Source organism: Schistocerca americana, chromosome 2 (assembly GCF_021461395.2).
Source record: "Schistocerca americana isolate TAMUIC-IGC-003095 chromosome 2, iqSchAmer2.1, whole genome shotgun sequence".
Taxonomy (NCBI): domain Eukaryota; kingdom Metazoa; phylum Arthropoda; class Insecta; order Orthoptera; family Acrididae; genus Schistocerca; species Schistocerca americana.
In genome coordinates, this window is record NC_060120.1 from 797,844,660 (window position 1) to 797,859,800 (window position 15,141).

A 15,141-nucleotide genomic window follows, 5' to 3' on the forward strand; every position below is an offset into this window, starting at 1 on the left:
GGGTCTTTAGTGGATGCACTAACGACAACAACAGGATATTTCCGTGGTGCTAATACAGGTATTAAGGGTGATAGAGAAGGGAAAATATAACAATTTGAGATCAGGAATCCTAGTATAGAAACGATTAAGTAGAAAGTTAAAAAGCCAATGACGTATGAGATAAGTCAGTCATTACGAATCCCCACGCTAAAAGTCCTTGATAAAAGGAGGGGGTTCCATCTCGTGGCCAGTTCTTTCACCTGATCAGATCTGCATCTATATCTGCGTGGGCAATTTGCATGATCCCGGTTTTTGTGATAAGTGAGTTCGATAAATTACCGCTGGTTAGGATCACACACACACCGTGCGAAGTGGCACGTGATACCCTGGACTCGCAGTGGTGAACTCGGCAATTCAAATACGTCCGGCAATGCAACTTAAACCGATGAGCCAAAATATTATGACCAACAGCATATCAGTGATCCTGTGTGGCATGGTTTCTACAAGTTCTTGATAGATCCCCGGAGGTACGTGGAACCGAATGTCGATGCACACATCACACAAATCCCATACATTTGAGAGCTCAGCGTTGGTGTCCCATAGAATCCAAAATATGTTCCTTCGTGTTCAGAACAGGCGAATTTCGCGGCCAAAACATCAACGTTAATTCCTCAAACTACCGTTTCTCGATTCTGGCATTGTGACATGGACAACTTGCAACGATTTGCAGTGCATCTTGTCGCTGTCACTTCTTACGACAGTTTCATTTGTTGCTTCTTGTTTACTGTTACTAGAAAGAAAGCCAGTAAGACGTCACGGTTTCCACACATTTTAGAGCTCACCACCATCGTCAGTATCGCTCTAACAACGATTTCTATCCTCCGTCGTCGGTTCTTTCTGTATGTACGAGTATTTATTACCGGCGTAGGTCTGAGTTACGTTACCAACTACACGCGGAGAATAAGCAGCATTCGTTCATTAAAACCCAAATACTGGCTTTCTTGTCTCACAGTGTGGTGGATTCTTTCTCTCGGAATAACAAACCACTCGTCCCCTTGTTGTCCACTTTCACTTTTGCGGTCATCTGACCCGCAGCCACCGAACTACTACGTAATAAACACGCCTACACCCTTTTTTTTCGCTTCCTCGCACTAAATGCAGCTTGGCTATAATACGTTCTGTTCCTGACTTTGAAATTTACATAAATCAACTAATGGTAAACATATGGCTTCCCACACAGCAGCTCTACCTGCAGAATATAGCACCTTTAACAGGGTATTCATACTTACAATGCCACCAATGGCGAAAATTGAACTGACACAGCAGAAAATGTCAGACCAATGCAACACATATACATTACAATAAATTTAATTATAACTAATAATTCTACTGCAAGTTCCTAGTGTAACAATATTCGAATAATATGGAATTAAAGTTTTTACTGTTTGTTTTAATACTGCGACATGTCCACAGTTATTGTATGAAACCTTAACGAGAAGTCATCGGATGAAGATATGGAAAAGCAAAGTGGACATCATCTTAAACAAGACGTTAATTTGAGGACAGAAGATAGTGACTGTACTTTCACTACACCGGCACTATTTCGAAATTACAAAAGTTTATTACCTGTTTATTCTTCACGTGTAGCACCTATAGGACGTCCTTCAGTGCGCTATAAATGTATTGTATGGAATCGCGTGGGGGTCTAAGAAACTCGACATGGACAGTGATATAGAACTCTAACACTTCTCCCAAAATATGTTTTCTGGACGATTTTCATAATAATAGGTAATGGACAGACAGGTCAAAAGTCTTCTATTTTAATTCCAATCTACTTACTGTGCAAGCTAAAACGATGGCTAAGGCACTGGATTTGCATCTGAAAGGAGTGGCGTCAAATCTCCGTGTGGCCAGCCAGATTTATATGAATGAGCGGTGTTTGTTCTTTAGGACATGTTAGAAAGAACAGATACCGTGCAGAATAGGCAGTTGTGGTATGTTTTATATAAATTTGAAGGTGCAGGGGAGAAACGAAAGGAAAGAGAAGGAATTATTGATGCCAGCTGCATCGGTACTTTATCTGGAATTATCGGCGATGAGTGAAAATGTGTCCATGGAGCATGGAGAACATGGACGGGACTGCGGATAGGTGGCACTAGGTGGAAATGTGGGGCGGCCGAGAGGCATGCCGAATTAGTTTATTTATTTATTTATTGTTCCGTGGGACCACATTAAGGAGAAGTCTCCATGGTCATGGAACGAGTCAATACATGAAATTATAACACGATTGTAGAAACAGATAAAATGAAATATAAGAAACATATTCAGCTGACACGTCGTTAGTTTAAATAAAGAAAATCAAGAATGTAACACTGGAATTTGCTTAATTTCTTAGCTCTTCCAGGAGCTCCTCGACAAAATAGAAGGAGTGAGCCATGAGGAAACTCTTCAGTTTAGACTTAAAAGCGATTGGGCAACTACTAAGATTTTTGAGTTCTTGTGGTAGCTTATTGAAAATGGATGCAGCAGAATACTGCACTCCTTTCTGCACAAGAGTCAAGGAAGTGCATTCCACATGCAGATTTAATTTCTGCCTAGTATTAACTGAGTGAAAGCTGCTAACTCTTGAGAATAAGCTAATATTGCCAACAACAAACGACATTAAAGAAAATATGTACTGTGAGGGCAATGTCAAAATTCCCAGGCTATTGAATGGGGGTCGACAAGAGGTTTTCGAACTTACACCACACATAGCTCGAACAGCCCGTTTTTGAGCCAAAAATACCCTTTTTGAATCAGAAGAATTACCCCAAAAAATAATACCATATGACATAAGCGTATGAAAATAGGTGAAGTAGACTACTTTTCGTGTTGAAATGTCACTTATTTCAGATACTGTTCTAATGGTAAATAAAGCGGCATTTAGTTTCTGAACAAGATCCTGAACAAGGGCTTTCCACAACAGCTTACTATCTATCTGTACGCCTAGGAACTTGAACTGTTCCGTCTCGCTTATAACAGGCCCATTATGTCTGATTAAAATATTAGTTCTTGTTGAATTGTGAGTTAGAAACTGTAAAAACTGAGTCTTACTGTGATTTAGCATCAAATTATTTTCCACAAGCCACGAACTTATTTCATGAACTACATTATTTGATAATGTTTCAATATTACACACAAGATCCTTCACTACCAAGCTGGTGTCATCAGCAAACAGAAATATTTTTGAATCACCTGTAATACTAGAAGGCATATCATTTATATAAATAAGAAACAGCAGTGGCCCCAGCACCGATCCTTGGGGAACGCCCCATTTAACAGTGCCCCATTGGGACTGAACATCATTATCACTCTCAATATTGCGGAGATTTACCTTCTGCTTTCTGTTCTTAAAGTAAGAGGCGAACCAGTTGTAAGCCACTCCCCTTACTCCATAATGTTCCAACTCTTGCAGTAATATTTTGTGGTCAAAAGCCTTCGTTAAATCAAAGAAAACACCTAACGTTCGCAACCTTTTATTTAATCCGTCCAAAACCTCACAGAGAAAAGAGACTATAGCATTTTCAGTTGTTAAGCCATTTCTAAAACCAAACTGTGCATTTGACAGCAAATTATATGAATTTAAATGCTGCAGTAACCTTGTATATAAAACCCTCTCGATAACTTTAGCAAACACCGATGGCATAGAAATAGGTCTATAATTATCAACATTATCCCTGTCTCCCTTTTTATAAAGTGGCTTCACTACCGAGTACTTTAATCGGTCAGGAAACCGACCACTCCTAAAGGAAAAGTTACAGATATGGCTAAGTACTGGGCTAACATACATGGAACAATACTTCAGTATTCTGCTAGATACCCCGTCATATCCATGAGAGAGCTTGGTCTTTAGTGATTTAATTATTAACTCAATCTCCCTCTTGTCAGTATCATGGAGGAGCATTTCAGGTAACAGTCTCTGAACACTTTTTTCTAAGAGCGCTATGTGATTCCCTGTTGGGACTAGGTTTCTATTTAGTTCACCTGCTATATTCAGAAAGTGATTATTAAATACTGTACATATATGCGACTTATCAGTAACACGGACATTCCCACTACGCACTGATTCTATATTCAGTGGCATTACTCCTGGCATCATGGTGTGGAGAGCCATCAGATATGACTTCCAGTCACGGCTGGCAGTGGTTGAAGAAACTCTGAAGGCACAGTGGTGCATCACAGACTTCCTGCATCCTCATGTGTTACCAGCAGTTGGGCTAGGCAATTACTGTCCTGTGCGTAGGCTGCCGTTAACATCACAACACAAACAGCTTTGTTTGGATTGGTGCTGTGACTGCGAAGCATGGAGACTGCCGATGAATGGCATGAGACTGTGCTCAGCGATAAATCAAGGTTGTGCGATAACCCTGACTACCATTGTTGGCAAGTATGCCAGCGACTCAGCTAAAGGTGCAATTCTCCCAATGTTTTGAACAGGCGCAGTGGCATTACTCCTGGCATCATGGTGTGGAGAGCCATCAGATATGACTTCCAGTCACGGCTGGTAGTGGTTGAAGAAACTCTGAAGGCACAGTGGTGCATCACAGACTTCCTGCATCCTCATGTGTTACCTTTCATTTGACACAATCGTGGTGTGTTTTTTCAAATGGCTCTGAGCACTATGGAACTCAACATCTGAGGTCATCAGTCCCCTAGAACTTAGAACTACTTAAACCTAACTAACCTAAGGACATCACACACATCCATGCCCGAGGCAGGATTCGAACCTGCGACCGTAGCGGTCACGCGGTTCTAAACTGAAGCGCCTAGAACCGCACGGCCACACTGGCCGGCGTGGTGTGTTTTTTCAACAGGACAGTGCTCTCTACATGTGGCATGTGTATCTGTCAACTGTTTGCGTAATGTTAAAGTTCTCTTGTGGCCAGAAGATCAACAGATCTGTCGCTGATAGAACATGTGTAGAACCTGCTCCGCTGTCAACTCCGCCCCACTGCCAGTTTACAGTATACTGAGGAGCAGTGACAATAGTTGTGGGCCAGATAGCCTCAGGATAGGATAAATGGCTTTGTAACACCCTTCCAAACCGAATGAGTGCATGCATACAGGCCAAAATGAATGCATTGTGACACTGATAAGAGGGTTTATACTCCCGAGTTTTTTGTAAACTTGACTTGATTTTGTGATCTGTGAAATAAGATCACATACCATCACAATCAGTGTAGTTTTATTTGGTTTCCTTAACCCCATATGGATGATTCACCTTTTTTGCCAGACAGTGTATCTGAGGAAACAAAACAACATAAAGTACTATATTTACTTTCTTGTAGCTAGAGCACCTTATTCTTTTATTTGTCATTAATTAAAAATGTTGCAAGCAAGTGCAATTATTTTGTCATTTGTTGTATTTATAAAGCAGTGTGTATATGTGTATGTGTAAATGTCCAAGATTTCTCCCAAATCCCTGAATCGATTTCAGCCAAAATTGGCACAGAAACAGCAGGCCTAATGAGTATCAGCTCTGTAGATTTTATAACCTTCTAGCTTCGATAGGAGCAGAGATACAAGCAAAAACACTTTTTTTCAGTCCCTGGCATATAGGCTGTACTGCACAACATGTGTTTTGTGTGGGAACGGTATTGGCCTGCCACATCAAACTGCTTTGTAGAGCAGCCTCTATGTCATGGGCAAGAAATAGTTTTTTGGGCACTGACATGTAGGTTGCCCTGCATGACAGGCATGTTGTGTTGAATTGTTATTGGACTGTTTCACTGACCTAGTTGTACAGTGACCTCTATGTCAGGGGAAAATGAATGATTTTCAAGCCCTCTATGTCAGGGGAAAATGAATGATTTTCAAGCCCGTGATGTGTAGCCTGCACTGCCTGACTGGTTTGTTGTGGGAATAGTATCAGCTGCTTTATTGAAATTTATTGCAGGCACTATACAATCCGACGAATATGGATGGGGTTAGCATGAGATAGGATGAGATGGACAGAATGAGAGGGAGGAGGAAGTGGACAGAGGGAGTGGACAAGGGGGAGGTGAATGAGGCAGTTGGAATGTATAGAGTGGTAGTGGGGAGTTGGGAAGGAAGAGGGGTAGGCAGAGATGGAAAGAGAGAGGGATGGAGGAGATTATGGTCAGAGAGAGGGGAGAGCAACATATGGTCAGAGAGAGGGAGTGGACGAAATGTACAAAGAGGTTGAGAGGAGAATATGCAGGCAGAGTGGGGAGGCAGAGATAGACAAATACAGGTTGGAGAATGAGGTTGACAGAGAGAGGAAGATGTGGTCACAGAGAGGGAGAGGAGTGTATCGAATGTATACGCCGGTAATGTCATGGGGAAAAGGCTAGTTAACTTATGTAATTGACAGAAATTAACGTCAAATATGAAGCTTAACTACATCCAGCACTAAATGAAACGGCGCCTAACATCGGATAAATCAGTCACTCACCACAATGTGAACTCTTGGACAAGCACCCTTTAGGTCGCTAAACATGAAGTTTTGGAGTGAAGTTCGGACAAGTGCGAAATTTTAGAGTAAAGTGAAGCTCACAATTCGACAGTGTTAGATAGGGTATGAAGCAGAGTAATTGTGTTCAGGAACAGCCGAAGTAGTTCGGAAGGAGGTTCAAGAAATTAATACTGATCTCAGTTTAAGATGGAAATCATCAAGTTATCTGTGCTATTTTACTGACGACAGGCAAGAGAAACTGTATGTAATAAAAAGGATTGTACACTTTTATGTTTTCCATAGTTGGAACTTTGTGCAAAAGAATGCAGTTCCAAGTTAGTAACTAAGTTAGCGGAAAGGAAGGAAAATTAGTGTTTAATGTTCCATCGATGGGGAGGTCATTAGCGGTAGAGCACAAGCTCAGATAGCATAATGGTGGAGAAGGAATTTGGCCATAGGAATTATGCTGGCATTCGCCTTGAGTCTTTTGGGAAAAGCTAAATCTGGATGTTATGCAAATTGAAGGTGGAAGGGGAAAGGAAAAGGACTACTGATGTCAGCTGCATCGGCACTTGATGTGGAATCAGTGGCGACGACTGAAAATGTGCGCTAAACCGTGATTCGAGCCTGTGATTTCCTGCTTACTAGCCAGTTGCATTAAACACTGCGCTGAGCACAGTCTGATGCCATTCATCGGCAGTCTCCATGCTTCTCAGTCACAGCACCAATCCAAACAAAGCTGTTTGTGTTGTGATGTTAACGGCAGCCTACGCACGGGACAGTAATTGCCTAGCCCAACTGCTGTTGGACCCAACCAATAGTGCAGAATGACACACACTGCTGCAGGCAGTCCATTACTTCTTCTCGGACGCTGGCGCAGATGTGAAGCGTTATTACACGATTCCACCAGCTGGCCAAATTGGGAGCCACAGTGAGGCCTCATTCAAACTCTGTCAGGTGCTGATAACGCTGTCTCATACGAGTATGCAGTATCTCCACGTCCTTCACAGTGATCGCTGTCAATGGCCCTTATATACCCCACCAGTTCTCGTACCAACACAAGAGAACAACACTAATGCGCTCTGATAGCCCTTCTACCTGTCACAGAAAACTGCATTCTAATCTTTTACATTCCCGTCAATGGTGTGTAAGTGCATAAAGTTACACTGACGTCCAACCATCTGGGTGCTTAATTTTTTGTCAGGCAGTGTAGATCTGTATGGATTACAGATAGTTATTTTTAATTACCCTTTAAAAGCACAATAATGAAACAGTTAATGTCGTTTCATCACACACTACGATCCAAAAGAAACTTTGGCATGCGCATTGTATTACTATCTCTGGGTCATTCTCCTAGCTTTTAAGATATTACTTGGTCGCAAAAGGAACCTTATCAAGTGCATTTTTTATGGGAGTGCTATTGCACATTTAATTGATTGAGTGTCCGCAGCTCGTGGTCTTGCGGTAGCGTTATCGCTTTCCGCGCATGGGGTCTCGGCTTCGATTCCCTGCGGGGTCAGGGATTTTCTCTGCATCGAGATGACTGGGTGTTGTGTGTGCTCCACCATCATTTCATCATCACTGACTCGCAAGTCGCCGAAGTGGCGTCATCTAAAAAGGACTTGCAATACGGCGTCCGAACTTCCCCGCATGGGGCCTCCCGGCCAACAATGCCATACGATCATTTCATTTCATTGAGTGATAACAGCAGTGATTCCCACTGACTGTCTTCGCTTGTGACAATGAACAAAATCATACACGACTTCTCACCAGATGTTTAGTCGCTAGAAACAATGTGTCTTACATGACAGCTAACACATAGTAGCCCATTCTCCCTGCAAAATTCGCTTCGTCCATACATCTGATTGGCCAATTCGAATTATTTGTCTCGCCAACTGAATTACTTTGTAACAACTTTTGCTGCTAAAGGGCACACGCATTCACCCTCCACCTCACAATTAAGTATGAATTACAGGGTTATCATGTAAAATCATATGGAAAGTTCTTTCTTAAAAGCATTCCTTGTACCGGCCAACTCCGGTCTTGTTTGCCGGCTCTCTTCATCTGGCTTTTATTCTGGAAATGTTCCAAGCCTGTAGGAAAAAGCAGGCGCTGGGTGTCCATCCGGCATGTCAAGACGCCTTAATACCACTAGGGGGCCGTCCCGAGGTGATGTTCACGGAAATCTGTCTGTCTTTTCAGATCTACGTAAATTGGCAGCATTTACCAGACCTTTCACATTTCGTCCAGATGACGGTGTTGGTGCCCAACAGAGTCTCTAATAATGTCGGACATGCCCATTACCAGCTCCACATAAAGGATGCTTGCCAAGATGAAGCCACCTCTACCTGGACGCCTCAGTTGACCATTGGACATACTTAATGCTCCTTTTCAGTCGGTACCAGTCTGAACACTTGAAAGAGATTGCGCTATTTCACTTGTGTGTGAAACCATTCGCTGACTTCGAAGATGTTGATTGTTGCTGAACATATTTCACATGATACAAAAGCGAGTGAACAAGCTATCACATTTCGTAGATTTGCAACAAACCTTGTTTCTAAAACAGCCAAGACGAGTACAACAACTTGAGGTGCGATGGTAAGGAAGTTGCTACCAGGAAGAGCCGTTCGTTCATTCGCTCTGTTCGTTTAAAAGTGGATGAAGCTAGCGTGGTGGCGAAGCCTGTTTGGTTATAGTGACAGAGGCAAAGGAAAGATTTGGTCGGACAAGCCTGTTGTATGGTTGTGGATGGGTATAATCTGCATGTGCGATCATATTATTTTCCTTCGGCCATATAGTATTAAAATTTAGTTTTTGTGACAGTTAAAAGATTAAAGTAATAGGTTTAAAAACAATAAAAACGATTCCTTTTGATATTTTGCTGTAAAACACAGATGACGATGGTATGACTGGTGCTGAGACGATGACAATGACCTATCTGGAAAGTCTATCTAGGCCAGCTGCCAGTAGATGATGCGTGGGTAGGAAGGAAGACAGGGTGGAACGGTGACGGGATATCGGACAATCCAGATGAAAGGGTCACTATTTCTGAGTGATGTTGGGCTGGGATGTGAGGTGTGTACATAGGGCTCAGAGTGGGAAGGAGCGAGGGTGGTTTAAAAGGTTGGGAGAGGTATTGTAGCCTTGATCAAAGGGGAGGACATAGAAAAGGACGTAGGCCTGTAGTTGGTGGGAATTATGGATCGGAAAGAGGAAATTACCTTCGTGTTGGATATAAAGGGTTTAAATGCATCTGATTTCTGCCTTGTCCCGTTTCATTGATACATTAACATGACGTTATACCGTCTCATCGAAAGAGGTATGTACGTAGACACGCTGGTATCATTGGTGTACTGACTTGTACAACTCTCGTACAACGCAGTCGGTAGTTGCTATTTCATTTCAGACTGCTGTAAATCTGTTCGTGCAATCGCTACATGCTATTGGCTTAAGTAACACAATGCAAAGGTAATCGGCTGCATTTATATGCGACGAACTTATTTTTGTGATGTCGCGGGTAGGCACAGTAAATTTCTTACTTTTACTTTGCATTCTGATTGAAAACGAACTTAGTTCCTTCTGGAGGGGTTTCAGTCGTGTGCCCCCGTGGACTGGAATATCCGGGCATTCTATTACTATCCATGGTCACACTAGAAACGAAACATCCCGCTCATTTTGTAAGAAGTCAGTTTGATTCTTTAACATCATTTCATGTATGTTATAAAGTGCCCTATTTCTTTTGTAATTACTTTTGAATTTCTATGTTGATTAATGGGTTTAATCTATGTCTCCTTATTCTGTAACAGGAGTGGTTTTCTAATAGGGCAAGTTAATAACAAATCTGGTGCCTATTTTTTCGAATATTCCTTTGTTTTTTCCCTCAACCATGTGCCTAAGTAAACTCATAGTCTGCACAGGCCACACTATGATTCTATACCCTGTTTAATTGCACCAACACTCACAAATATCTTTAATATTTCTCAACACCACGATTGTTATCGTATTTTACATGATTTTCAGCATTTTTTTAAAAAAAGCACTCCGTCTTCAGGCCACAAGTGGCCCATCGGGACCATCCGACCGCCGTGTCATCCTCAGGTGAGGATGCAGATAGGAAGGGCGTGTGGTCAGCACATCGCTCTCCCGGTCGTTATGATGGGTTTCTTTGAACGGAGTCGCTACTATAGGTCGAGTAGCCCCTCAATTGGCATCACGAGGCTGAGTGCACCCCGAAAAAGTTGCAACAGCGCACTGCGGCCTGGATGGTCACCCATCCAAGTGCCGACCACGCCCGACAGCGCTTAACTTCGGTGATCTCACGGGAACCGGTATATCCACTGCGGCTAGGCCATTGCCCTTCAGCATTTTTAGGCAAATAGTAAATGCAGCAACGCAGCCAGCACGCGCTGCAGTTCTGCACTCCTCAATGGTCAAAGAAAATCTCGTTTTGCGTTCAGTGTCAGTGTTTTTGTATTTAAGTAAGGTTCAGAGTTGTTTCTGATCATATAAATTGCATAAACATATACATTGCACGGACAGTTCCCTCTAAGCCGATATCAATTATAAGAGTTCATAATCTTTGCAGGTTCACTTATCCCTTTCGTAGTACTAATTAATCGTTTCCTTCTGAGACTCATGAGTGTTTTCCGTCGCGCTTGCGAAGGTTAACTGTCGTCGCCACATAAATTACAGGCTTCACTAGGGCTTGAGGGGGAAAACGGCTGATATGAGTTACAAATAGTTAAATTTTTTTGAGTGGTTAAATAAATGGAGACGACTGTCAGCTTTCAGGATATGGAGGTATCTGGAAAATGGGAGGTATTAGTGTAGGTCTGGCAGCAGCCCTGGATTGCAGAGGATGGGATAGATAACTGGGCTATGATCATCGAATTTACAGGATGCATAGCACACGGAAGTGCCGCAACATGGCATGGACTCGACTAATGTCTCACGTACTGCTGGAGGGAACTGACGTCATGAATCCTGTAGGACTGTCTATAAATCCGTAAGAGTACGAGGTGGTGGAGATCTCTTCTGAACAGTACGTTGAAAAGTATCCCAGATATGCTCGATAATATTTATGTCTGGGGAGTTTGGTGGCCAGCGGAAGTGTTTGAATTCATAAGAGTGCTCCTGGAGCCACTCTGTAGCAATTCTGGACATGTGGGGTGTCGCATTGTCCTGCTGGAATTGCCCAAGTCGTTCGGAATGCAGATGATCAGACAGAATGCTTACGTAGGCGTCACCTGTCAGAGACGTATAAGGGATCCCACACCACTCCAACTGCACACGCCCCACACCATTACAGAGCCTCCACCAGCTTGAACAGTCTCCTGCTGACATGCACGGTTCATGGATTCATGAGGTTGACTCCATACCTGTACACGTCCATATGCTCGATACAATTTGAAACGAGACTCGTACGACCAGGCACCATATTTCCAGTCATCAACAGCCCAATGTCGTTGTTGACAGGTCCAGGAGAAGAATAAAGCTTTGTGTCTTGTAGTCATCAATGGTACACGAGTGGGCCTTCAGCTCCGAAATCCCATAATGATGATGTTTCGTTGAATGGTTCGCACGCTGACACTTGTTGATGGCCCAGTATTGAAAACTGCAGAAATTTGTGGTAGGGTTGCACTTCCGTCACGGTGAACGATTCTCTTTGGTCGTCGTCGGTCCCGTTCTTCCAGGACCTTTTTTCCGGGCGCAGCGATATCAGAGATTTGATGTTTCGCCGGATTCCTGATATTCACAGTACACTTCTGAAATGCCCATACGGGAAAATCTCCACTTCATCGTTGCTTCAGAGATGCTGTGTCCCATCGCTCATGTGCCGACTGTAACACCGCTTTCAAACTCACTTAAATCTTGATAATCTGCCATTGTAACACCTGTAACCGATCTGACTAGTGCCAGAGCCTTGTTGTTTTATATAGATGTTGCTAATTCGCATGACTATACCAGTTTCTTTGGCGTTTCAGTGTATGTTGGAAAGGGCGAGGATAGGACAGATAAGGCTTTTAGGCTAGTTAATTGTGGAAGGATGCGAGTTAACAGTTTTGGTAAAAGACTAAAGTCGGATAGGGATGTGGCAGTACTTTTATGTAGCACAGGTAGTCACACCAACCTGATGTCGACTGGACACATTTTCATAGTGCTGTCATCTGTTTGTGCCGCAGGAAGGGTTGTGTAACGGCGGCAGCAGTGGACGATGCGTTCTCGCAGGCCCGTCGCGCCGTCGGATTGGACCGCCCTCCAAGGGAGCCCACGCCCGTCGCCCTGGACCTGCTTGGGGCTGCCCTCCACGAGACAACGCGACTGCTCGCCAACAGGTGAGGTTCTAAAACTTGTGCAAGTCTAACGCAAAACAGAAAATTGATGTTTTAACAGCTTCTTTCTTTGTGTTGGTCCAGTAAGGTCTTTAATTCAACGCAGGTTTATCATCATAATATTTGTGTCCGCCTCCGGTAGCTGAGTGGTAGGAGCGCCGTGTTCCTGTGGTTAGCGTGAGCAGCTGCGGAACGAGAGGTCCTTGATTCAAGTCTTCCCTCGATTGAAAAGTTTACTTTCTTTATGCCGGCACGGTAGCTCAGCGTGTTTGGTCAGAGAGCCGGTTGGCCTCTGTAGTAAAAAAACTGAGTGGAAGGATCAACAAACGAACTTGAACGGATGTCATTGTGACGTCCGCAACGACCAAACACAACGATCAACAACGAAAAAAAAAAATGTGGTCAGCGCGACAGAATGTCAATCCTAAGGGCCCGGGTTCGATTCCCGGCTGGGTCGGAGATTTTCTCCGCTCAGGGACTGGTTGTTGTATAGTCCTACTCATCATCATTTCATCACCATCGACGCGCAAGTCGCCCAAGTGGCGTCAAATCGAAAGACTTGCACCTGGCGAACGGTCTACCCGATATGAGGCCCTAGTCACACGACATTTACATTTATCATAATATTTGTAACTGGCGACCTCTATCTATGAGCTGTGAGTAAAGGTTTTATTTTCTTTTTCTAACGGAATAGGTACCAAGATATCCAGCGATCAACAGTTCAACAATACTACCAGGGACGTTCGACAGCTAATGCAACACATCTTTTCCTGAAACCAGATTGGTTTTATTCAGGATTCTAATTTACAATATAATTCCCCACTCTTTTCGCTACAAAACCCTACTTTTCAACACATTCTCCGTTCAGTGTGACGGTCGTAGGGGCCTGTATGCCGGCATGGCACCACGAATCATCCAAATACTGCGGAGTGCATCTATCTCTGGGTCTTAGACCGTAGGCAGAAAGGCCGATTACCATCAGAATGTCCGCCCCCAGTTAATTTGGTTGCAGGGGACCATTTGCTCTCGGAAGAGGCGCACAGTCTGCGAGGATCTGAAGTTACAAAACTGCTGAGAGACGCCCCCTCGGCCTCAATTCGCTGCAATACTTGGTAGTTGTTATAACGTGCTCGAAGGATATCCGTCCATGATTAAGCTGAAAATTCGCGATTTTCACTGCGAAGAATTACCTTCAAGCTATCTACAGTGTTAGAGCTGTAATCTTTGTCGCACTGACTCAGACGTGGTATTTACTGGAATTAAGGAAAACGTGGAAGGGAGGACCCACCAATATAACTTTCTTTTAGCACAACCTGTTTACTTAACAATATATAAACATAAATTTTGTTTTTCTTTACAAAATTCACAAATTTGTAAAATGAATAAGCTTTTGCAAGAGAAATAGAAACAAGAACAACATGACACTAGTTATTAGGCGACCGGACCTGCAGCCCGCCCGTTATCGGGTGAAACAGCGATGTTTACTATCGCGCTGGACACAGTCTATCTTATTAAATGCCCTTCCGCAACACATGAAAACTGTAACAGCAATATTGGTGGCAAGAGTGTTTCAATTTCTCAAACAGATGACGTAATTTTTAATTTGGAAACTGTATGTCGAAAGGTTCGGGGTCAAGATACGCACCTATGTTTAAAGATTAAACAGAATAGGAAACAATTAGGACAATGGTAAGGCTTACTTCAAAGCAAGCAACCTCTTAATATCAATCGGCAACCAAGGTGCGACTGGATCCCAACTCGTCCCTTTTGACAATCTTACTCTGAGTAAAGCCCTGGTGACAGTTGGCTGTTAATATTTTAAAAGTTAAACTGATTGTCAATTATGGAGACCGCTCTGAAGGAACGTTTTAAAACTTTACTTGTGAACACTTATTACAAGAGAACTCACTCGACGGAACCACAAGATCCAGTTAAAAATACACCCATAATGGCCCGGTCTTTCAAAGACAGCAACGAGCAGCTTAGTACAACAGTTTGTTCAAATTATAACTAATGCAATTACAATCAAAGAACTTAACCGTTTAACATCTAAATCTAACCACAAGACCCTTTTTGTTTAGCGGTAACCTGTGCCTTAGTACAATTGTTCCGACTGCATTTATGACCAGCAGCCGATTCATTAGAACATTAATGATCGGGTATAAACCAGAAAGAAAGGCAGTGTAATATCGGAACAAATTTTAAAACGACAACTAGTGTCTAGTACAATACTACCGCCTATATTTACGACGAAAGAGCCGACCGAGTAAACCTCTGAGGGTCGAGTACAAACCAGAAAATAATTAGGAGCTCAGGTAGACAATGACACAAATCATCGCGAGGACTATAGAATGTTACTCGCCTTTACCAGCAAGC

At 43.1% G+C, this 15,141-nt stretch overlaps 1 protein-coding gene across 1 annotated transcript in view; it reads left to right on the forward strand.

Moving 5' to 3' along the window:
* LOC124594442 (peroxidase-like) overlaps positions 1-15,141 on the forward strand; it is a 137,609-nt gene that overhangs the window by 6,717 nt on the left and 115,751 nt on the right. The window contains exon 4 of the mRNA XM_047132817.1: positions 12,616-12,768. Coding sequence (XP_046988773.1) covers positions 12,616-12,768 — 153 coding nt within the window. The remainder of the gene's footprint in view (positions 1-12,615; positions 12,769-15,141) is intronic.